The sequence below is a fragment of the Bombus vancouverensis genome, chromosome 9 (genome assembly GCF_051014615.1).
Source record: "Bombus vancouverensis nearcticus chromosome 9, iyBomVanc1_principal, whole genome shotgun sequence".
NCBI lineage: Eukaryota > Metazoa > Arthropoda > Insecta > Hymenoptera > Apidae > Bombus > Bombus vancouverensis.
In genome coordinates, this window is record NC_134919.1 from 11,035,937 (window position 1) to 11,061,118 (window position 25,182).

Consider the following 25,182-nt stretch of genomic DNA (forward strand, 5'->3'; position numbering starts at 1 on the left):
ACTAATTAATTTCATGGAAATTCGTATCTCTAGAAACATGGATAAAAAAAGTGGAAGCTACAAAAAATTTATTTTACCCCCCTGAATATCATAGAAGTTGTACTTTACTCGCACTTACTGTACTTTACATATGTTGCATATTGGATGTGCAAGCTTGCCATAACTGCCTACACATCCGCGGTCTACTTGTAACTTCGTTCGTGCAAAATCTTTGATTTGAGCGGGTCAACGCGTTAGCGGTTTACAGTACGAAATCCAGTGAAAGCATAAACGAAACCACTATTCCACCTCTGTCCATTTCTCTTCTATTTTTACTTGTACACTCATTGTGCACTTTGGCGAACAGAACGTACAATAGACGTCACACAGCGTAAAAGAGTTAACCAACAACAAACAAAGACCGGTTCCTATTTCTATCGTTAATTTATCTATTCTGCCGATTTATTTATTTCAAATATCCGATGATTATTTATTCTAAACGTTTAAAGAACTGCGGACGCACAGAGTGTACCCGTTATATTCGCCGATACCGTCATATTCGCGAAGTTAAAAAAAAAAAAAAAAAGAGGAAAGAAGTTTCTCGGCACGAGCAGTTCGGAGAAACGGTTTTCAACGAGCAAAGAATTTTTCAATTAACGAGAGGCAAGCGTGTGCACGCGAAGCTCGCGCGCGCAAGGTGCAAAAGACGGGCAGAACGCCATAAAGAAAAGAAGACGTTTTGTGCTTGAAATAACCATGACTGCCTATGACCTAGTTCCACGTGGCCAGCTTCTTTGGCACGGTCATGGTCGCGAACGATACCGATTACACGATGGACGCAGACGTCGAAGCCGTCTGGCTGCTCGTCTGCCCGATTCTTCCACGAAAAGATGATGGTCCAATTCACACAGACGCGCGAGATTAGTATCTCGCATTGAAGTTAATCTCATAGGTGGCGAATGTCGGTCTAAAGATTGGGAATTGCCCATATCGTTCGATTTTTTTTTTTGCAATTTAATCCGATTCGAGGCGCGATGTAATTGTTAATTTATTGGGTTGGCAACTCAATAATTCCACGTATGAATGGTCTATTTTACGCTTCAGATTTTGCAATTTTCATTTAATTTAAAATATGGAAGATACGCGAGTGTAGTTTACAATTTTTTGCTCGCGACAGGGTCGACTTGTTCTTCGAGTTCCTGGAGATTTGAAAAAGTAAAAAATAAAAAACGAGCAACGTTATTAATGATCATCGAATTACTGATGCGGTAGAAACTGTTGACAATCTGAAGAATTTAGTTTTTTACGTTTAAACAGCATGAAAGTAATAAACGGATAGCAAGGCGTTGAAATGAGTTTGGCGGAAGAAAATCATGTTTACGATTATTGGATTATGAAAGGTTCAAGTGTAAGTTGGGTAATAGGATCGTTGACCTTTGGATGGCGTTTCGAGAAGTTTTATAAAAGTAGAATTTAGTGAGATATTCAGCGGCAGATATCAAAGAAATTTTGCTATACTTATATACATGTCAAAAAATAAAATATCACGTCGGAAAAAGAGATTGTTTTCCTCGTATAGTAGCGGTCTTGCTATTAAAAATGCGCGATGGATTGGCTAGCAGAATGTAACAGTTAAAAATAGCAAAATGCGATGGCGTTTGGTTTAGAAACGGTGACAGTGTACAGTTTTAAGTGTGGATTTATGGATGTTAAGAGTCTCGAAGTAAAGTGCAAAAGCGGCAGTAATGGCGATGCTTCTGATGATCTTGTACTCTTTTCATCAATGACCAACGTGAAAAAATTGTAAATGGATTTTCTGCCTCAGACATGTAGTACGATAAAATTCATTGTAAATTTACTGTTTCGCAAAAGAAGAAAAGAGAACAGACACAGCCAAGTAGCGCGTTTCAAAACAGAAACAATTGCTCGCGATATCATTAGAAAACGTTATATCGATAAAAAGATTCTCCAAATAAGAAATATATAGAAAAAGGGACAGATAAGAATAAAAAATACATTGTTGATCCGCTTACAAAGATTCCATCTAAACTTCCCACCTGGTGAGCATTTCTATCACTCGACATCCACCGATACGACTCTCCGCGACATTAAGAATCCATTTGCCACGGTTTTCACGTTTTCCATCCGCGGATCACCGTTTACAGTTACACAGGTAGCCGCCAACAATGTCCGCTGCAAGTGGCGAACGGAAAGCAACGTATGACTTTCACAAAATTCCATTGTCGCTTATTATTTCAAATCGTCGTTCGCCGCTAGTTTCTTACTTAGCATTCAGCGGAACTGTCGATAAAAAGAGAGAAAAAGGGAACGTCTTCGGTCGGTTCACGTCGTCAATCTTTCCGTTGAAAGCCGACTGCAAACGCGTCTCGTTGACTCACGAGAAAAACTGAAGACTTAACGCAACGCGACTATGATTTACGATTACGTCTTTTTCAAGCCCATTCGCCGATTGCTTTCCGTGCATTTCCTCCTTTTCGTTTTTGCCGCATTCGACGATTGAACCGCGTCCAAGTTCGAGAAGAAGAGACTCGTTTGTGGAGGAAAAGGCGAGGTTTTGCTTCGACTACCTGATGTATTCGAGTGGCCGGAAAATTCGTAGCGAAATGTAAGAAGAATTCGAAAGTAACGTACGTTCGTGAAATTAGCATTTTACTTAGGCGTTGCTCTTTCACGGCGTTTTATCGAGTCTTCGTCTTTTCTTCGCCGGCAAATTCTCTCAGGTAATTTCAATTTTCAATGGTAGAGGCATCCCTCGTGTAACAGGATATTTTTACAACACAGGTTCGCTCTAACACGATTTCAGAACCGGGAAAACAGTCGTACAACGCGGTATTCCTGTAACGCGATTTCGCTCTACCACGGCTCGTGAATTTTTAAGCGCCAGCAAGTTAAATCGTTCGATGTTTCTTAGCGAAGCAGGCGCTGTTTTTAATTCGCGTACGCAATTCTTGAATATGGAACTTTTTAACCCATTTGTAATCCGTCCAGTTGTACTAATCCTTCGAGCTCCGAGTACATTCCCGGATAAAAAGTCGCACGAGTAATATTAATATGCAATGCTTGAAATTAATTCGCTATTACTTTAATAAACATATTTCTCTTAGTTACGAGGACATAGTATACGTACTTTTGTTAATTACCAATTTTCTGTTAAATCTTCGCGTCTAACGAAACTAGCTTGCAATTACCGTGTTGCACGACGGATATCTGTGATCAGTTTTGCGCCACGTTGAAAGATTTCGCGACCACCGATTTACGGGAAATTAGCAAACGCAAAAATGTACAAAACTCGCGTAACATTCAAAGATATAAGAAACTTTTCACGTTTAAAAACCTGCTAGATTTATTTCCACGATAGATTAGACGAAACGAAACGATTGGAATGTTCGCGGAACGTGGGAACGACGTGCAACGTGCTAATAACGCGATGGAATCCCGAACGATCGCAAATATCACCGTCTGACCGTGTTGAGAGTTTCAATTCTCCGTGAAACATCCTCCGCCACCTTTCTCGTTCCCCGTTTCGTCGAGAACATCCTTCCTCGCCTTTGCTCGCCCTTTCCTCTCTGCCAACACGGAGAAAAAAATCGAAGGGAAGAAACGCGCCAAGTGTCGATGCAGTTGGGTGAGACGTGTGTCGTTGAACCTGAACGAGCCACAAGTTCAAATTTCATTCATTAAATTGGCTGGGTCCCCGGCGTCGCGTCGAAAATAGCCGTGTGAAAGAATACGAGATGCTCGTAAAAACACGCTCGTAAAAACGTTTTTCAGTCTGTACCATGGGAATGTGCACGCGCATGAAATCCGGTGGCGGCAGTCTGTGCAACTTCCACCCAAAAAATCCCCTTCCGCTTCGTCTTTCTTCCCCGTTACACGGCCGAAGCAACTCGTCGATCTTTCGAGCGAAAGAAGGAACACCGGCATCGTGGCTGGATTTCGTTTTATTTTTCGTTAACGAGCCTGTTGACGATCCTCGGCAATTAAATAGCAACGACGATCCTACCAGTTACGTCCGACAGTCTGTTTTCGGTTGTATTTTATGCAGAAGGTAAAAAATGTTACGGCTCCAGGCTGATAGAGAGCTCAGGTTATCGCACTGGTCATCCGCCTTCGCACACACCTGCAATTTTACTTTCTCCGGTCCATCGGTCGAAGGAAAATTTGTGACTTTCCCAGCGAAGGTTACTTGGCGACAGCGTAACGATACGAGTTTTTCAAGCGTTTTGCGGATTTTATTTTCTTCGTAGCTTCGTGTGATCGAGGCTTCCTTTCGTTGAGCGAACTCGTAGAACTTGTAGGAACTGCGAGGAATATAATTGCGACGAGTAATCGTATGATACCGAAGGACTTTTCGTATGGAGAAACTTTGCTAAGTTTCCAAGCGATTGTCCATTAATTGCGACGAGTACAGAATCATGACGACTAAAATAATCGTTGGTTGGTTGTGAAGACAATCGACGTATGGTAATTGACCAGATATCGAAAAAATATAGGAAGAGAAAAATTAGGACAGTGCTGGTAAATAGCATAGTCAATTTACCAATTAAAATTCCTGGTAATTTATTTTTCCTAAAAGAAACTGTAAGGATTGGTCGATTGATTCTAAGAGAAGAGCGTAGAAAAGATCTGAAAGTCCATACGCGTGCAGTTTATATTGCTCTTTGTCTTGGCTTTTCCAGGGAAAGGTCAGACGCTTCTCGAAATGGACATCAACGATCTGTGAAGCTGAAAGTTGAGAAAAAAACAAGAAGAATAACCGGAAGCGATTGGAAAAGTTAAACAGCTAACCACGTGCAACCGTTGGCCTTTAAAGTTTCTCTTTTCGACCTTCTTCTTTGTTTCGAATAAAGATCATACCGCATGCCGCAATTATTTGTTCCTTATGACTCCCACGGCATGACTTTCACATAGGAGGACAAAGAAAACGCGTTGAAAGCGATAATATTCGATGCAAATATCTTTAGAAGTCACGAAACGTGATTGAAGCAGCGACAAAGATATTTCGTCAAGCTACAGAATACGCAGCAAGAAAGAAAGAATTGTTGAAAGTGCATAAAAATTGTAAAGACGACAAAGACGTTGTTAAAAATGCAGATTCGTTTCAAGGGATGGCTACTTCGAAGCTTAAGAAAGATCATAAGAGATAAGAAATTTTCTTGAAAGAAATTCGCGCCTACAGATGTTCGCTTTGTTTAAACGCGTCGTAATTTTCAGACATCGTGAAAGCGTAATATTGAGAATATTTGAAAGCCGTTTGAGTGCTACCTCTAAAACGTGGTAATAAATAAATTTAAAGAAAAACTTGAAATACGAAAATGAAACCACCTTGTAGAAACCATGTAATTTCAACGAAAAACATTTCGATGCCTCATGTTTACGTACGCGTGATCGAAGGGAATGAATCAGCATATTAAAAAATATCCTAAAAGAAAAAAATAATAAAATTCAGTTGAAAAATATTCCCTTTAAATAATTTACAAGCAGAGAATCGACGATTCTGAGTCATCGATTTAACTGAAATTTTGGATACGTGGTAAATTTCGTCCTTCTATTTACATACGTGCACATGTATGTGACTTATTACAACCAATATTTTTCTAAATCTGCATAATTTACATTTTATTTCTGCGTTTAATTAAAACGTCGTGTTAAAAATCCAAATCATAAAATACCAACATTTTTTCCAAGATATTAGGTTGTCCGGAAAGTGTCTTTCTTTCGCAAACGTGTTTTTTACAACAATGTACCTTCACGCAAACGTGAAACCGAGTCTGTGAAATGTCACGGTGTTTATCTTAACAGAACAAAATCGACCGTAATTCGTACGTAATTCGACAAAATAATATAAAATAAAAAACGTTGTGCGTCTATTATTTCCTCGTGAAACGAAAGAAACTTTTCGGGCAACCCAATATTTGTGCGTTAAATTGAAAAAAAAGAAAGAACCACAACCAACGAGATTCATCTACCTCACACAAGCTAAATCGGTCATCGGATGGAAAATGCTGCTGAATGAAACATTCACCGGGAAGCCACGGTAGTCCAGGAAACGGTTTAAAAACCAGCAGAAACGCTGGTTCTCGGTAACGCGAACGTTTCTTGTTATGCATGACCTCCGATTCTCGTCTATCAACTTCCGCGAGTCGTCCAAGAAACGAAGAAAACGCGGCTAGTAAACACTTGACCGAGAAAAATCAGTGTCCAATGCGTTCACCTTCGTTTATAAATATATCGTTAATTTCTAAATATTTCTTACTTGTTCTTGTGCAATGTATTTTTTATTTCGCATACATTTCGTTCGCTGTTTCATTGAATTCAGAAAATAATATATACAGGGTGGTTGGTAACTGGTGATACAAGCGGAAAGGGGGTGATTCTACGCGAAAAAAGAAGTCGAAAATATGGAATAAAAATTTTTTTTTTTAATTTTTCCATCGAGACAACGATCTACAGTGAGGTCCGTTATAACGAGACGTGATAAAGTGCACGCGTATCGAGCGAAAATTCAAAGTCGATTTTCTCGAAAACAAAGCCCCAAACGGAAAATTTTTATTCTATATTTTCGACTTTTTTTTCGCGTAGAATCAGCCCCTTGTCGATTGTACCACCAGTTACCAACCACCCTGTATAATCATCGAGTTTTTCGTTAGATACGACGATAGTAAAAACGTACGAGACAAGTATACGTTAGAAGGTAGACTTCCATTCGTGACATTTTTCAGAATGACGAACAAGATTCGAGGAATTTTTTTATGTCGGAGTGACTCAACTGTAAACGGTTAACGTATCGATGCTCTTAATAACAGTCATCAATTACCACGTCGACATGGTCAAGTCTTGGTAAAAAGCTGTCACGCTATTATCTAAATTCCGTGATCAATTCGATATCATTCAGTAAAATTACAAGTAACAGCAGGAATTTACGTCAATTTCAGAGAATCGACAGACATTAAAAATAGTCGCTACCTACAGCGATACGTATCTGTCTGCGTATAAAACAAAAGTGACGCAACGTAAACGCTATAAATTTCAAAACGAAAAAGATACTTTACTTCGCGTACAATAGGTGAAAATTATATGCAACAGCGAAATTGCTAGAAAACCGTTTTTGTTACGTCTACTTAAAAGTACAGAAATGTTCAACCAGATGAAACACACTGCGTCAGAAAAACTTTCTTATTCAGAATTTATTTCAACCATATTTGTCGAACAAAGTTTTCTTGTTACTCTTTTTTTTTACCATATAATTTCATATAATATCGTATAACATACACTAAATGTATTTAACGACTGCAGATGTATAATTTTACTTTGCACAAATGGTTTTATCATCGACTAAACGCGTAAATATTCTTCAAAAAGAGCGTAAAAATTATGCGAATTTCTATTGCTTACGTTAAAACTACTCCAAAATTGTTAATTCCTAGAATGAATTCCAAAAAATGAAAATTTGCAACTGTTGTCGAAGTATCGCAGTCTACAAAATCTCGATGTCCCATAACAAATTATCGCTCTGCAAACAAACATTCATCGATTTTCACACGTATCGCTAAATATTCCAAACGACTGGTCAAATATTAGCCAAAGCAACTGCACGGACCATGCGAACGCAAAATTTCATGTTTTTTTTTTTCTTTTTTCGTTCGAAAACGTCAACCTGGCGAGACGAGAATTTAAAAAGAACTCGTAAATCTGGAGTCCTAGAACGCAGGAATAAAACACACAAATATCGTCTGCCGTTAGTCAGCCTTCGGGTACTATTTTCCTTCCTCAGAAAATCACTGTTACGAGGCTGTGTTCGTGGAATTGCATCTATCAAACATCGACGTGTAATCAAACATCACGGTTTTCGTGTTTGTCGCGAATCTGCGTTTTACATTTCGCGACTCTGTGCCTGGTCATGCGAAATTCGCCCGTGGACAGTGTCACTTGAGAGAAAAGAATTACGGTCGATCAAGTTTTGCAGACGTCAGAGTAGAATTTCTGCAGTGGTTAGCGTAGAATTTCGAAAATGGATATAATAGGATTTCCATGGTTGTTGGGATAGGATTTAGAAAGCTGATTAGCTGGAAATTGAGATTGATTAAGTAAAAAATACTTACTTCGCGAAGTGAAATAATACATAAAACAGGGTCTCGTAGAAAATTCGAATAATTATATTAAAATGATGTTTCATTCGAGTCCGAAACTTTTACTTGGCCCGAATAATCTTCTTCTTGGCAAATGTAACTCCGATTGTTCGAGTCGTTTTCTTTTCCAATCCGAAGTATCATCCGATTTCTTAATTTCTTCTCATTAAATTGAAGATTACATAATGTTTCATAATGTAAAACAAGCGATAACATGCAATTCACTAGTCTTATGCTAGGCGTGTTACAATATTCGTAAGTAGTGTAGCCCGCGATATTGTCAGACACGCAAATAACCAGACGATAGAATATTTCCTATATAAAATATAAATCAAGTTCAAATTTTTCAAATATTTGTAAGACTTTGTCATTTATTAATTTCCACTTTTCGCTACTTTTGCTCAAAAATCTCCAAACCTGTTGTTTATTTAAATAAAAAACGTGTTGTATGAAAAGTTTTAAACTACCGATTGAAATCGCTCTCAACGATAATAAAGTTACTTTGAAATTTTTACACAGAGTTTTCCAAAAATTGCCCGATAATTCTTTAAAAGTATTTTGAACGAAGACTTGGTCACTTGTAAAACAATTATTTCGGTGTCTATTATTTTTTATTTTGAAATCAAACACTTCGATCTGCGATGAATGCGAAATGTTGAACAATTGCAAAATCCCAAATGCCAAACTTTCAAGTAACTTTAAACGAAAGTCTAGATATTTGAAAAATTTGTTTAGAAAGAGACTCGAAGCTGTACAACAACAATATAATTCTACGTAATATATTTACTGGAAATTGATGTCGTTAATAATCATTTCCATCTAATTGATAGAATATTAACAGCTATTTGAAATTTTACTTATTATAAGCAAAAAATACGTATTATAAGAAGAAGAAGGAAATGTCCCAAAAATTGCTCTATAATTTAACCAAGAACAAACGAAAAAAAAAAAAAAATGACAGATCGATCGACTGGTCTTCCTGTTCGCTAAACGATCGACTTGAAGTCATCGACTGCGTACAACTGAGACGTATTTAATTAATCGTGGCCACTTCTATGCGCCGTATTCGTGGAATCGACAGAAAATCCGCGTTGTACGCATAAACTATTCGCGGAACCCAACTCCTGCTAACTTACAGAAGCAAATCTACGTCGGCTCGTTTAATCCTTTCGCTGTTCGGCAGATCGATACACAGGAATCCTCGATAACTTATATTATTGCGCGACGTACCACTATCGGCGACGGAAATACAAAGTGGCTCGTTTAAACGCATAAACAACGTTATCGATTACTTCGATGTACGGGAAGTAATTTATTTCGAGACCTTTCACAGCAGAATCTGTAGAATCTAGGATAAAGTGTAATATCATGGATATGGAGATTATTTCGAGACCTTCTGAAAGAAGAATTTATAGAATGTAGGATAAGCTATGATACTATCGGTATACGATATTATATGGGAATTCATAAATATTGAAATTACTATGTTCAACAAATTCATGATAATCTGCATGATCGTTAAATTTTTGCAAGTATGCAGGCCAAGAAACGCTTCAACGTTACCGATATAAATAGAAAACTTCGTTTCTCCAATCTTGTGCCTTTTATCTCGTTTGTCTATTAAGAAGTAAGATTTTATTTCCCGTTAAAAAAGACATTTATATTTATAATACTCGCACGAAAATTGCACCATCGTGTGCGACATAATCAACAGGTTAAGCTTAGCAGACCTAAATCCAATTCAATCAACCGAGCCATTCAATTCTGTCGATACGGATCCGCCAAGCCAGTGTTTCAAACGTCTCGAACAAGGTCCCCCAAATTCCAAGCGGCCAAAAAAATCTGTCCTCGGTCTGTCAGAAGACAATTCGATACCGGAGGAAATCGATTTGCAAGACGTGACAAGATTCACTGCCGAACTCGGCCGACAGATGCACGGCGCCACTTGGCCACGCGTTTGCCAAGATAATCCGGAAACTCGTTCTAGCGTTACCATGGCAAATGTCCAATGTGTACCGTGTACGACGATGCAGCGTCAGCTATGAAACGCACCTAGAATGCGGTCGTGAAAGCACATACGAACCTTCGTAAACGCGTGCACACTGTTCTTCTGCATTTATTAAATGTCCACTGTTTCTTCCTTTTCGAACGTGTCCATTTGACCCAATTAAGAAGCAAACAGTAAGGTAATTAATAAAGGAACGTTATCAGGCAATGGACGAACTTAGAGCGACTCGAATATTTTTGTCAACAAGCAAGGAATGTTTTAGAATAATAAATACTTCGTAAGAAGTGTAATATACAAATCACAGGTAGAAATTTCCATAATTTGAAAGAAATAGCTTTTATCATACTGCTACGAGTAGTTGAGCTTCTACAAACTTTATGCAATTGTCGAAACTGTTTGGCAAGAGGAATGACAGTGGGAAATATAATTGAACGGAACTTTATTCTTCTTCTCGATAGCTACGATATAGAAAGATTCATGGTGCCAATTGATGGAAAAAGATGAAGATGGAAGAATGAAATGTCAATCTCTAACGAATTAATTTGGTGGTTTGAACACAGTGCAATTATTTTAAGCGACCATTAATACTCGATTATCGTATTTGCGTTGATTACTGTCTGTGATTAAATTTTCCATTGGTCATCGATGTCGTAAGAATTGAGTTTCATAAAATGGAATCCATTTCATCCGACCAAAATCGACCAGAAGTCTTTGTCAACGCAATTAATCAAATTCTTTCAACAACCGATCAACATCATCTCCTGGCAATTTATTAATCGTCATGAAGACGCAACTTTAGCCAGATAATCGTCCAACAATCGCAAGCACTGACCATACCTAACGCGATTCAACTTGGCCAGTCAGACAACAATCAGAACTCTGCACGCAGCACGTATACAAAGAGCAGAGAATTAATTGTGTCTGTCTCTTCAGCGATAAACGATCTAACCTTGGGAAATTCGGTCTACTAAATCACCCTCTCTCCGGATAATTTCTACTCCACTATCAATTACCCAGACAAGTGAACCCGATAAATCGTTAATATCAGTCAGAAACCCTTTCTAACCGCAAGAATAGTACGATTACACGGTTCGATAATAATCGATAGTCAGCGGGACAACGATCAACGTTCGTACGATCAATAGCCCGGATAATCGGTGCTCAGATAACAAACTTCTCACTGTACTTATTTGAATTCGAAACGATTTAGTATTTAATTATGCTATCGTTCAAACGGAGTGGCGCCTGCTATCCAGACGCACTTTGTTTGACGTGGTTGTCTTACGAAATATCATTATCGCAGCTTGAAACGATTATACAGCTTCGTTATAAGTTCCTTATAATACAAACATATGTATAGTTTATTACATATATTTTATTTATATAGTTTGTTATAAGATTGTAAAAAAGAAAGAAAGAAAAAAAAAAAGATAGGATAGGAGCCTGGACAAAACAAGTAGAATTTGTCGTATTCTTGATTAGTATACCGACCGACATTTCGCAAAATATCTCATATCTTGTTTGACATTTTATTTATGCAAATTCGTATCTCAATGAACATACATATATAACTGATATCGTATCTACGATTTCTAAGATCTATTCGATCAATTACCTTCGTCAAACTCTTTCTCCGAGCTACCTAATTTCTATGATTTGCGCAAACCATACTCTAACCCCGTCTGTTACGATATTTTATGGCATATTTTATGGTATTTTCAGATCTTCTCTATCCGTGATACTCTCGACGAATTTAAAATACATCACTGTGGCGCGGTTTTATTTCACGTTCTGTCTTATTGGCTGGGCAACTAAGTGTTTGCGGATTTTGTCAATATCACCTAATGGCAAAATCCGCAATCACTTAGTTGCCAATCCAATATATACGTTTCCGGAAGATGGATAGACGTTGATGCTTTTAATATTTAAATACGCGGATATTTCCATGTATTCGCTATCGCTAATATCGTATTTCGATGTCAATGGTGTAGCGGCATATGCGTCTTAGGACGTTGCGATACGCAGATGTCTCACATGGTTGTTTTACCATAAAGAACTAACACTATACCACGCACATAATGTAATAAACAAACTCTGGACAAAGCAATTTCGCTGCTACGTGCAACATACTGTGGGCGACAAATTCAAACCTTTCGGTACTCCCCTCGATTAGTATAAATAGACGACCATGTCCCCTAGACACAGTCAGTTGCACAAACAAACATAGTTAGCCAGTCAGTCAGTCAGTCATTAGTAGTGCGAAGGAATATCAGTATCGAGTCAGTAAGTCAGTCAGCCAGAGCGAACTAGTATAACGAATGAATCTTATAACGAGTATCATCAAGCGAACGACGCTTGCGACTAATTTTGTATTTTACAGTTTAAAATATCTGTAAATATAGTTAATTAAATCTCGTTATTGATTAAACCAACAACACGTTACACCGTCCACACCACAATGGTTTCGAGAAGTACGGTTTTCCCTCGCTATTTCTATTCCATCCTATGATAATTTTACAGCAGCCAAAGTGATTCTGACGTTCATTACTTACACAATGACGCGAAATATTTTGAAACGATTGCCAGTGGTGATGCCGACGGTTTTTCTTTCTGTCAGAGAGCATGGCTGGCAATAAAATTTATGAAAGGACTAGAATTCGAAGGCGTGCATCGATAGCTTGTCGATAGCACTCGAGGTAGAGGCGAGGCGAAAATACCTGTTTTACGCGAAACGGCTTTAAACAGCCGCCTTTGTGCGAGCTGGCTAATGTGAAACGCGCTAGGCATTTTCGCAACTCCGTTTCTTTCCGCTAACGCGATTTCTAAGAGGAATTTGCGTCCCTACAGAGAGGTCACTTGGACGATGACTTTTAACTGGGATGCAAAAGTATTTTTAGATGGTGGGTGTGTACGGTGTTTGGATACCTTGATGGTGACTTTAGATTGCTGCAAGTTTTTTTTTTATACAAACTTGTAGATTTTTCTTTGTAAAAAAAATATTTTAAGCAGGGCACATGTTATTCTTGAAATGTACGATATTATATAGTATCAAAATTCCTTTCACGTTACATCGACTATTAAATAGCTGAAATAATGAGGAATTTTTTAGAAATTTATACATTGGTTAAAAATTTCCAGAAAAGCGCTAAATTGAAAAAAATATCAGTTTTTAATTGCTATTCGTATTACAATTTGTGTTTCTGATTGTCTAGCTTTTGCGATACTTAATATCGAAATTCTGTTAATCTACGATTGGTTCAATGAAGATTCTAAGACGTACAGTAAAATTTATTCTTATTATTCAAATTAGTTCTCTTTAAATATTACGAATATTTCGGTTTATTGTTTATTTTCCTATCTTCTTTTCATTCTAATCTATCTAAAATGCAAATTCTATAAATTATGTTGCATCGTATAGTTTCCTATTCTTAACCGTTTGAGTGCCAGGAATCATTGAGAAAATACTATTTTTTATACTACTTTATTTCAAGTTTTGTCCAATAAAAATTACCGAGAAGATAATAATGAAATGCAAAATACCGTCAGTCGTCCGTAGCGTTCAAATGTACAGGGACTTTACGATGCAAAATCTAAACGACGCGATCGCGCTGTTTGGGACTCAAACGATTAAATTGGATCGCCGAAGTACAAAATATCACATCCATATGATGCACGATTATCTAATAAATATTTGAAGTATGTAATTCTTATTGCAACAAGTAAAAAGTAAAGAGAGATTAAGATAATCATTATAAAGATAATAGTGCGACTCTGACTCACCATTCCGTGGCAAAGGCTAACGGTGACAGCAGAGTATGGGTCGCCGTCTACGGTTCCGCTGTAGAAACAGCCAAGTTCAGGGCCCGGATATTCCCTTCTGCTGGCGTTTTCAGTCATGTGAGTAATCTACGCAAACAGAAAGAAAAAAATCATAATTAAATGTATTCAATTACGAAAGTGATAGAATATTGCGTTACAGTAACACGTATTGTAAATGATGTCGAAACAAAAAGGTTGCAACTATGGCCGTGTTTTCGATGAAAATACATAAAAATTCAGAACGAGCAGTAAACTTTGATACACGAGGGAAGGAAAGCGTAAAATTGTTCCAGACTCAGCGATACAATCTTCTATGGTTGATATACGTTCACTTGACAATAAACAAACTTGCAAAGGTTTCTCCAAGCAAACAAATTTTCAACTCACGTTTTACTGTTTCTGGAAGATTTATAAACGAGGTGTAATGTAGAAAATGTGTAAAATAACAATCCTTGTTTTCCACAGGTAAGAATAAAAACGTATAGAAGTAACGTTATCAATGCTTCGATGAAAGTTCATGGTTTCAAAATGAATGATTTTGGAAAAATATGATAAAAGTACCGTAAGCTCGGTTTAATGAGTTAACGATCGACAATGCGGTACGATTGAATAGATAGAATATTTCATCGATGTTGGAAAACATATACATACACGTAAATTTGAATATCGCATATTGTCAATAGAATTCTTTGATAAATTATTTATAAGATCTGCGTGTTTATAAAAATACGTTATGAAAATTTGTCAGAATATTTGAAAAGCATCCTGTACAATTTTATCCCACGAATCTTTGAAAAGTATTAACTTCGTCACATTTTCCGTCAAGGAAAAGATAGAGCTCGACTGAAATCTTAAAAACCTCTTCTACACCGTATGCAAATTTATTTTCTCGAAGAATTCTGCAAATTCAACTGCTCGTTAAATACGTAACAACGTCGAATAATTTCTTCGATGATTTGGTACACCACTTTGTATTTAGGATCGATTAGTTATCTAATATTGGCGATAAATAATTCATCATCGACGTTACCACTCGAGGCGGCTTTTAACGCCTCGTCCATCACATTTCACGGAAGGAAAATTATGCAAGCTTCGGCACGGAAGCATCGACGATGATATCGCCTACATTAGCATAGTAATAACACACGCGACGAGATAACTTTTCGGATAATCGTAACAGGATTAGTGGCCAATAAAAGCATATCTGAAGATCGGCACGTAGCGAAGAAATTGAATTGGCCGTCTGCGTGTTGCCGTTTCGATAAATTAACCCGTTAAATTGCATCGTAAATCGATCGAAATGGATATATATATATAGAACGTTATCTTACCATAATATTCGGTGACACGAAACTGGTGTCGTGAGATAAACGTAAACGGAACCGTCTCCCAAAGGCGGTGAACTCGTACTGAGGGTGAGGATCCCATACTTCGGCCGTAGCATGTCGGAAATGACCGCTGTGGTGTCGTTTCGCTGTTGTGTATTTGTCCGCTGTAACGACAAAAACACACCCTTGATATATATATCTATTTTTGTATTTAGCTACAGTTGTGTTTACAAACTTCAACACACGGCTCAACCGTGTTGAAGTTTGTAAACACAACTGTAGCTTTAATCTATGACGTTATATAATTCATTTTATAACGCTGTATTATATGTATATATATATTTTGCCATAACTAAATAGATTATGGTTTCTTATGCATTTATGGGAAATTTAAATAGCTAAATATGCACGGAATGCACGTAATGTAAAGATTTGTGAATATCTAAAATATAATATTCGTTTAAACACATAATAGGTAAAATAATTTTCTATCTGGGTTTCGTGTTTTTAATTTTATTCCTGGAGATATGAATTTGTAAAGATACATCGATCAATGGTTTCTTTCGTAAAATTTACAAATGAAATTCGTTAAATAAACTGAGTTACGAATGATTAGTAGTTAATATCCTTGCAGAGGTTTCTGGACTAAATAACTTTATTGTAACTTGTAAATTGTACATCGATTCTTCTTCTTTCTCTAAACGGTTTAATGAGAAAATGATGCTTTATTGCATTTTCAAAGAATTTTTATCTCTCGATCTTACGACATAAAACAGTAAAAATAAATATGACGAAAAATTTAACGAAAAGAACGATAGTTCTTTTAACTTATGAAAAAGTATACATTCCTATCTTTAACAAACAATTACAAATTCACTAGAATGCATTATAAATACGCTGTGGGTGTTTATATAAAGTCGCCAATTTCCCCATTCAAATATACAAGCCTATAAACAAATGCGCTAAAATAAGAAAATTTCTCGTTTTATATATTTCTATATATAAATATTCTATAGAAGAAGAAGGTACGTAGCAACGATAGAAACGATACTAAATTCAAAGACTGCGTGTTGTATGGAAGAACGAGCTATGAGGTGAAACAGCATCGATGATTTATTTTTGTCCTAAGGCGAAAAAATAATCGGCTTTATAAATAATAAAAATAATAATAGTCACGCGATCGGGAAACAGTTAATGAAACAGTAGCCTTTCCCGTAAAACAAGTTTGCAGAGGGTTGAGGAATCAGATAGAAAACCATGCCAACCGTGTACAGTACAGGTTGTACAGTATAGAGGAACGTTTTGAATGCGACAGGCGCATTTTGTCACGCATTTTGTCACGCACCTTGTCACTTCGCTTTGCCAAGTTCGTGCGACTGTCATCGATTACCAGCAACAAATGAACTAGTTACCAGCTAGCACGTACCTTGTATTTCGAGTATTCGAGGCGCACTTAACACGCGTACATTATGGCGTAGATAGCGAATGAAGTTACCATAACCATTGGAATTTATGAAACGACGTGAGAATGACGAAAACAGTTTCATAATTAAAACCAGTTTTATAATTAGACAGTGGGCGATTATACTTTCATCGATACAGATAAAAAAATGGAACTTACAAAAAGAAAAAAAAGGAATCTTGTTTTACAAAACATGCTCTGAATAAATATTTTGTATATACATAAATCGTCTATATTTTTTTAGAATTGAATTTTTCATAGACTGTGTAACACCCAGAGTGTAATTGTAATGCATTCCAGTGATTTTTCATTCGTTTGTTGAAAATGAAAACGTATGCTTTCTTTTCAATTAAACATAGTTTTTTTTCTCTTCCATAAATGCACAAACGTGTGGGTTCACTATCTACGAATTCTCGTTACGTTATTAAATAACCATCCACGTTAATATAATAGTAGATTTCACCAAACATTTGCTTGTAAATGCATAATGATGCAAACTCTACGAACAAATAGAAACAAATCAAACACAGTAACTGTGTAATAAATGCATGATGAATTAATTCTTCATATTATAACAAAGTCACACTATCGGATTACAAATTCTCTTTACAATGACAAGTGTTTCTCTTTACAATGCTAATGAAATTTCAAATTTACATCTAACACATATATAGCACACAATGTGGACAAGAAAGAAATTATAAACAGCTATAATATTACTATTAATTAATATTAATATTAATATTAATATAATATTATAAAATTTCGTTTAAACGAGATTCTATACTCTATTCGAAATAATCCGAAATTCCCTGTTTCAAAAAAGCTTGGAATCTAATGTTTCTCTTCACAATGCTAATGAAATTTCAAATTTACACCTAACACATATATAGCACACAATGTGGACAAGAAAGAAATTATAAACAGCTATAACATTAATATTGATATAATATTATAAAATTTCAAAAAAGCTTGGAATCTAATGTTTCTCTTTACAATGCTAATGAAATTTCAAATTTACATCTAACACATATATAGCACACAATGTGGACAAGAAAGAAATTATAAACAGCTATAATATTAATATTGATATAATATTATAAAATTTCGTTTAAACGAGATTCTATACTGTATTCGAAATAATCCGAAATTCCCTGTTTCAAAACAGCTTGGAATCTAATGTTTCTCTTTACAATGCTAATGAAATTTCAAATTTACATCTAACACATATATAGCACACAATGTGGACAAGGAAGAAATTATAAACAACTATAATATTAATATTGATATAATATTATAAAATTTCGTTTAAACGAGATTCTATACTGTATTCGAAATAATCCGAATTTCCACGGTTTCAAAAAAGCTTGGAGTCTTTCGGAGATTGGCGGCCGCCACGGACAAAACCACCCTCTGCAATGGTATTGCATTCGATTCGCATTTCCGAGAATCGCGATCGCAGTTCGATACGAAACGATCGCGTTCTTTATAAATATCTGGTTCTGTTCGCGTTGTCTGTTTTTTATCGTCGTGTATGCGCCGGCTCGTCTCGCACAATCGAGAGCCTAACGAGGCGAACGTGATCCTGATAAAGGTGGTGTACACGGTTCGCCACGGCCACACGCCGATACGCTTCGAGGATCACGCGTGCACGTTCCATCATCGGAACACGTAGCCAAACGCATCGCGGTCTAATTGCGCTAATTTGAATCGCCCTGCTCTGTCGCGCATCTCGCGTGCCTTCGGTACAGAGAAGATGGGATCGATGATCCAGTCAACGATCTCAATGACCCCGATCTAAACGGCTGTGTGCCTTACGATCGTTCGACGAGGATGAACGTTTCCTTGTTATTACATGTATTTATGTGGTGGACTACCAAACGAGTAGACCGTACATGGTTATGAATTTATGGAAAATTTAAACGTGCGTAACATATCGTAATGTACGAAACGTAGAAAATCAAATATCAGTTACGATATTCAGAAGATGAAATCAATTTTTATTTAAGCCCCGTTTCTAATTTTTAATTGAATTTCTATTTGAGTCCTGGTTGTGTTATAAAAATATAAATTTGCGTAATCAACGGTTCGTAAAATATTCCCGAGAACCAACTCCTCGTTAAAAGGAAAATCAGAAAATATTCTTTGAGTATTTAAAACGCGGAAAATATACCAAGGATCGAATGCAACTCGTTGATCTATGCATTCCATTAATTATCGTCCAGCAGAATTATTAAATCTCCCGTAAATACGTAATTATTACGACAAATATTTCAAATTTGCCAGAATTTGAGAGTCGATTCAAAGAGGACAGCCTTGTACAATGCCAAAATTTTATAATGACAATTGCCAAAAATTTCCTGCAATTTTGATACATTAGAGACGACGTATACGTATAATATTTTCAAGCATTGTCAAATTATTCATATTGTATGATTTATAGAAGAGCCAACCTACTTGGCCAGAGAGATCGTTTGTAAGGAAATAAACAATTCAAGTGTCCAAGGATGTTTAGCAGTTTGGAATCTCGCGTAGCAATTAGACGACACAGAGTTGTTTAAAAACGAGACGCTGGACTCGAAGAATTCAAACCTAAAAGAATTTCAAGATGTAACATTATCTGAAGAAGTAAAAGTTCCATTAAAATTCCGAACCTTCGTTTTCTGATGAATTAAATATCAATCGCATATCCTGATACCAACAATTTTCCAAAAATAAAACAAAGAACGTAGTCAGGCAATTACACAATTATCCATAAGACAATTAAACGCTATTCTACTATGCGGGTAACAACAGTAAACTCACTTACTTAAATACCCATTACTCCAGATCCCGTATTATACGATTAATGGCCACCTAAAAACACCATTGCACGAGTTAAACCTACCTCCTTACCCATTTCTCAGCGACTGCCATAAACTTGCCAGAAATACGATCCACCGTTTCCAGCAATACGTTTAACGCCATCATCGTGCAAGCTTAAGCGACACTGGACAATTATAATTTTCCTGATTCACCCAGAAATACGATCTGCTAACTGGTTCGAGTAGCGTGTTAAGCATCATCATCGTTAAAGTGACACTTTGCAGTTAGTCCGTGTCAGAGTAATGGCAAAGAATGGTGCGAGCGAATGCCGGAATGGTAAATGCTACTTATTTATTGACAATCATCGTAACGGTGTCCTGCACGCAATCCGTGGAAAGCGTTACATAATTTCGTGGGCCGAAACTTCCGGGTTTAGATCGTATCTCTGTTTAGAAGAAATTTATTCCGACGTTTGACCTGCATTTCAAACGGGCAGGTTTCAAACTACGGCTTCAAACAATGATGACTGATACTATGGAAACCTCCAAGTTGAACTAGGCGTTGTATAATTCTCGAAAATGTCTTCCTCCAGTGTGCGTTTATATTCGAATATTCAAAGAGATCTTTCACGAAAACATTATACTATTTTGAAAATGAAATATGGAACGTTTCGAAATTTCATTAACTGTGTAACGAGACCAGAATTGGTAGAGTTTGAAACGAGTTTAAAGATAAATTTATGTCGAATAGTGTGATACTTTGAAACTGATCCTTTTGCCATAAAAAATATGTAAGAAATACACCGTAGAATTTTCTTGAGTTGAATATTACTATTGTTTTATGGTGATCGAATGCACGAAATAATTAAATCGCTAGCTTCGATAATAATTAAACACTGGTATTGAAAATTAAATTAATTTCATCGATACTTTGAATAACAAGTGATCTGATCCTATTGCTAGCTTGGATAACAAACATACTCCGCAAATTATTCATTCTAGTCGAATTTGTCCTATTTGCCAGTTTTAACAATAAACATACTATTCCTGTTCTTCCTGCCTCGACAATGATCGAATTAATCTTATCAATCTTAATGCGATCATCGGTAACGTTTCTCATTGTTAGAGAAAAGAATAATAAAAGATTCAAAATAAATTCCTAAATTCGGTAATAATTCAAATCACTATATATATATATATATATATATATCACGAATTACGTCATTTATTTTTAATAACTGATAATGACGGAAGATATTAGCTAATTATTTAAAGCTAATTTTTAACTAATTCCAAATTTATAATCACCAGTGAAAATGTAATAAACTATTATTTTCCACTTTTTACCATAGTATGATTATTTTTTAGTAAACAAAAAAAGTTTTTCAAAAAGAAACAAAGTTAACAATCGTTCTTATGAACTTACGTGGATCCTCGTATTGATTTTCACTGATTTTCATCAATTGAATGTACTCCAAGTCGGGTTTCTGAGAAAACAGTTTGATTTTCTTAGAACCACTCTGCTTCTTTGATGATTTCTCCACTTTCGACATCACTGTAACAAACAAACGTAATATTTTAAGCAAAGTGCTCGATAATCGCGTTCAACGGCTTAGATCTAACGTTTCTAAACTTACGAGGTATATAAGATATAGTAGAATCTAAAAAGCAATTATTATACCTTTCTAACTTTGGATTATTTTTCTAATTGTTAAGTTTCATTCCTTAATCTCAAAATCTATCACCCCAGTACTTTTTTATTCAAACATTTGAAGCCTCATCCAGAGCTTTGTTTCTGCTGTACGGCTTAGTTCCTAAATTCTAACGTATCTTACTCAAACTTTCGAAATTACAGTTTTTTTACAAGCTATAATATCTGGCTGAGAATTCATCGTATTCCAGATGAACAAACGTATCGAACGTTGTGCGTTCTGCATGGCGATAGATCGACGGTTGTCTTATCGAGGCCGATTCAGCATTAAGATATCACGGTACAAATTTAAACGGGAATTCGCGCGATGACCCCGCGTTTCGCTGTTGAAATTAAAATTAATCGCCAGAGTATTTTTTTTTCTTTCTGTCAGACAGCATGCGCTCGTGCGATAAGCTCGTGAAAAAAGAAGGCGCCCGTGCGAACGACGAGCAACGATCATTGCGTAATGCGGCTACTTGGAATCGATTAATTGACCCTCATCTCGCGAGAAGAAAAATCAAAATTATTTCCAGATATCTCATCAGCCTTGACTATCGAGACGCACATGCGCGACATTCGAACGATGCACGAGGTTTCTCGATTCTCCGTTCAGCAACGTTTCTGGTTGCGGAATCACGTGTGACTTCATTGCGTCATTTTCATCAATAGATGAAAATCTGTTATTAATATAATACTACAGTCAAAAATATAGAAATTTTGTGTTTTTAAGATGTTTGATGATTATTCTTCATTTAATATTTTAACAAATATTATAGGGTTCTGTTAACGTCAGGGTTAGAGAAAAGGAAATGTTTCCATTTTGAAGGATATTTGACAGTGTTTCTTTTTTTTAATATTACAACGGTCGAAAACTATGGGATCTTCATTGGATAAAAATTGTAACATATTTTCGTTATTATTATTAGCAATAAATTAATGTACTCTCGTTATTAATATTTTTCAGTTTGAATTTTGAATTTGCATCTACCCGCGTCATTTTCACACGTCTCTCGGTAAAAGTTTCTTTGATAAAAAGTTTGCGAATTTCAACAAGCGAACATCATTCAATAGATGTTCCTTACTTTTCGAGATCGTGAAAATTTATATCTTTTGGAGATGTAGACGATTCTTCGTTAAATAAAAACCTGACGCTTCAGAATATTATTTAAACAATAACGCGAGTCTGATCAAATTTCTCTAATACTTATTGCTAAGTACATAATCAAAGTATAAATACTCGGTTTCTGACTTCATTTTGTCGACACTCGAAAGACTCGAGTGGTCATGCGTATGTATAAACGAAATACTATAAATAAACATTGGATATATCGAACCAATTGGTTCACTCCACTGTCCCTTGTAACGCAACACATTGCTGAATCGCCGAATTTATCCTGATCGTGGTATCTTTTTTGCACAGCAAGTTTAGAAAATCGCAATCGAGCGTTTTGGAATCGATCCGAGTACTCGCTTCTTTGCTGCAAATTCTCAATACTCTTTACTTTGCCTTTCAAATAGTCGATAAATACTTGAAGTCATTCAGAAACGATACGTTACTTTTATACCATTCAAAGCAAAAGGATACGTACAAATATTTGTCCAAATTTTACAAATCCTTTTTTGTGTTACATATTTTCTAAATTTTGAAGCGAAAGATTTCTTGCAACTATAAATATCAAACAAAAATGTAGACGATACAAAGGATTTCTAAAAGTCACATTAAGACGAACCCAAAGAAAACTTACATAAATTAGATGAAAGAATTAATAATTACAGTATTATAGTAATAGTCGAATATTAGAAAATAAACGTCACTGTCACTATATTAACGTTTTATTCGAATATTCGATACTTGAAAAACTTTTTACTTTAACATAATAACGTCGATTCTACAACGTCAATGATTGATCGTCGATCTACCACCGAAAAGAACAAATCACCCAGATGAACGTACGAGTACAAGCGACCACAGATAGATAGACGAGAAAATAAAGTTTATAATCTTCCTACAAACTTATTATTAGCTGTGCTGCATACATTTTTGCCATAAGTTTAGAAAATTAAACAGCGTGTAAAACTATTAATTAGAAAAAATGTTCTCATTCAAAATCGCACGATTCAACGTCATTGTCGATAAACTTCTGTTCTACGTCATTCGTCTGCTCGATTCGCGCATTCTCAAGAAGAATCCAACAATTACATTAAAAATATCGTTATGAAGGCTTCTCAATATCCATCGCCACGTCAACTGTGCACTTTTGCTCTCGATTAAAGCACTCGTCACGCTGCATCAACAGAAACTGATCTCAGTATCCAAACACTTCGCTCCTGTTAAGTTAAAATAGCAGCAACGAAATCGCAAGAAACAAAGCTGAATCTTCCATTAATACGTCCGAGGCCAACAACGACCCGTACGAATCTTGTATATGCTGTCCATTTAATTCTATCGATGATTCACCATGTTCAAAACGATATCAGAAAAAACATTGTTGATCAATTTTGTATCGACAGTTTCCCTAAATCTGCAGTTACGAAGTTAGTTAAAATTGTCGAGGATTGTGCGTAGTAGGATCAGGTATCGTAAAAATTATTATGCTCAGAGTCCTGATTGTGACAAAATTTTATCTATCTGTGCTAACGTAGTAACAAATCGGTTAATCGTCGAAAATATGAAATACGTAAAATTATGTAAAAATTATTTCTCGGATGAAAAAATACCATTTTGAAATACATCTGCCGGCTGTTAAAGAACCAAATGGTAACTGAAATCATCAGTGTTACAAAATGTTTAAATGTCTGGGAATTATATTGTAGATAATAAAATCCCAACCTTAAATGACTAACCGAACGACTGATCCCATAGACAACCACAAAAGGGCGAGGTTCATCCGTTCGACGAATTTCTCGAACGTCAACCTTCGACGTTCATTAAACACGAAGAGGAGGAACAAACGATCGTAAAAAATTCTGCCATTCGATCTATCAGCGATTCATCCGTTCCGCGAACCAGTCAGATCCACGTACAAGCGATCTGTGTTACGCAAGCTCATTAAGCTGATTTCCAACGACAAGCGATTTCCTGGCTTTCAGATAACCACGTCGATTGAACGGAAGAGAAGACGAAATTTCATGACGTTGATTAGACGTCAGGTTGATTAGTCGGCCGATAATTGGAAAAATGGCGCGGGAATCATGTACAGTAAAAGACAAAAGTATTCGTACGTTTGTTGCCTATATATATACAAAATCTCACACATATTTCTTATTATTTGAAATACTTCGACAAAATATTCCAATTCTTTTACACACCTTTATTATGATATGAAATTACGTGTGCACAGATTTTGAAATTTCATTAGCGTTATTACGATGTTCAAATATCGTCATTTATCGTGGATAAAGTTTGAAACAGAACCGAAAATTATAAACATTTATGAGTAACTATTATATGCTTTTATGACTCAGGAACTATAACATATATTATACAAGAATAGAAATGCATACATATATATAGATGATATATGCAATGAGCCATCTGAAATACAATAAATTACACTTGAAACATTTGTTTATAAAATCAGTAGATACTGAACTTCGTCGTTTTCATTGACTCACCGTCTATTCAATAACATCGGAAATATTTCTCTGCTTATTTCTACATTCCAACTACGATACTTTTGTCTCGTACTGTAAATTTTTCATAGAACTGTCGTATGGAGAACGTCTAAAGTACTGTCGTGCGATCTAATTGCGCAAAATGCGATGACTGAACACGATGCAAGTATACGATTAGCGATGGCATTCGAAGTTGGAAAAACACCGATGCAGATTTTCCCTGCACTTTTGTTCGAGGAGGAAGTGTATCGTGGAATATTTCACTCATGTTGAAAGATTAATGGGGATCGGCTTGTGAGATTTCCTTGAAAGCTCTAGATCGAT

General features: G+C 36.1%; 1 protein-coding gene across 3 annotated transcripts in view; it reads right to left on the reverse strand.

Moving 5' to 3' along the window:
* Positions 1 to 25,182, reverse strand: part of LOC117163537 (ADAM metallopeptidase with thrombospondin type 1 motif A) — a 179,984-nt gene that overhangs the window by 101,568 nt on the left and 53,234 nt on the right. For all 3 annotated transcript variants that reach the window (XM_033345886.2, XM_076621687.1, XM_076621686.1), the window contains exons 3-5: positions 20,977 to 21,105; positions 15,288 to 15,448; positions 13,918 to 14,043 (exon numbers count right to left, since the gene is read on the reverse strand). In XM_033345886.2, coding sequence (XP_033201777.2) covers positions 13,918 to 14,043; positions 15,288 to 15,448; positions 20,977 to 21,105 — 416 coding nt within the window. The remainder of the gene's footprint in view (positions 1 to 13,917; positions 14,044 to 15,287; positions 15,449 to 20,976; positions 21,106 to 25,182) is intronic.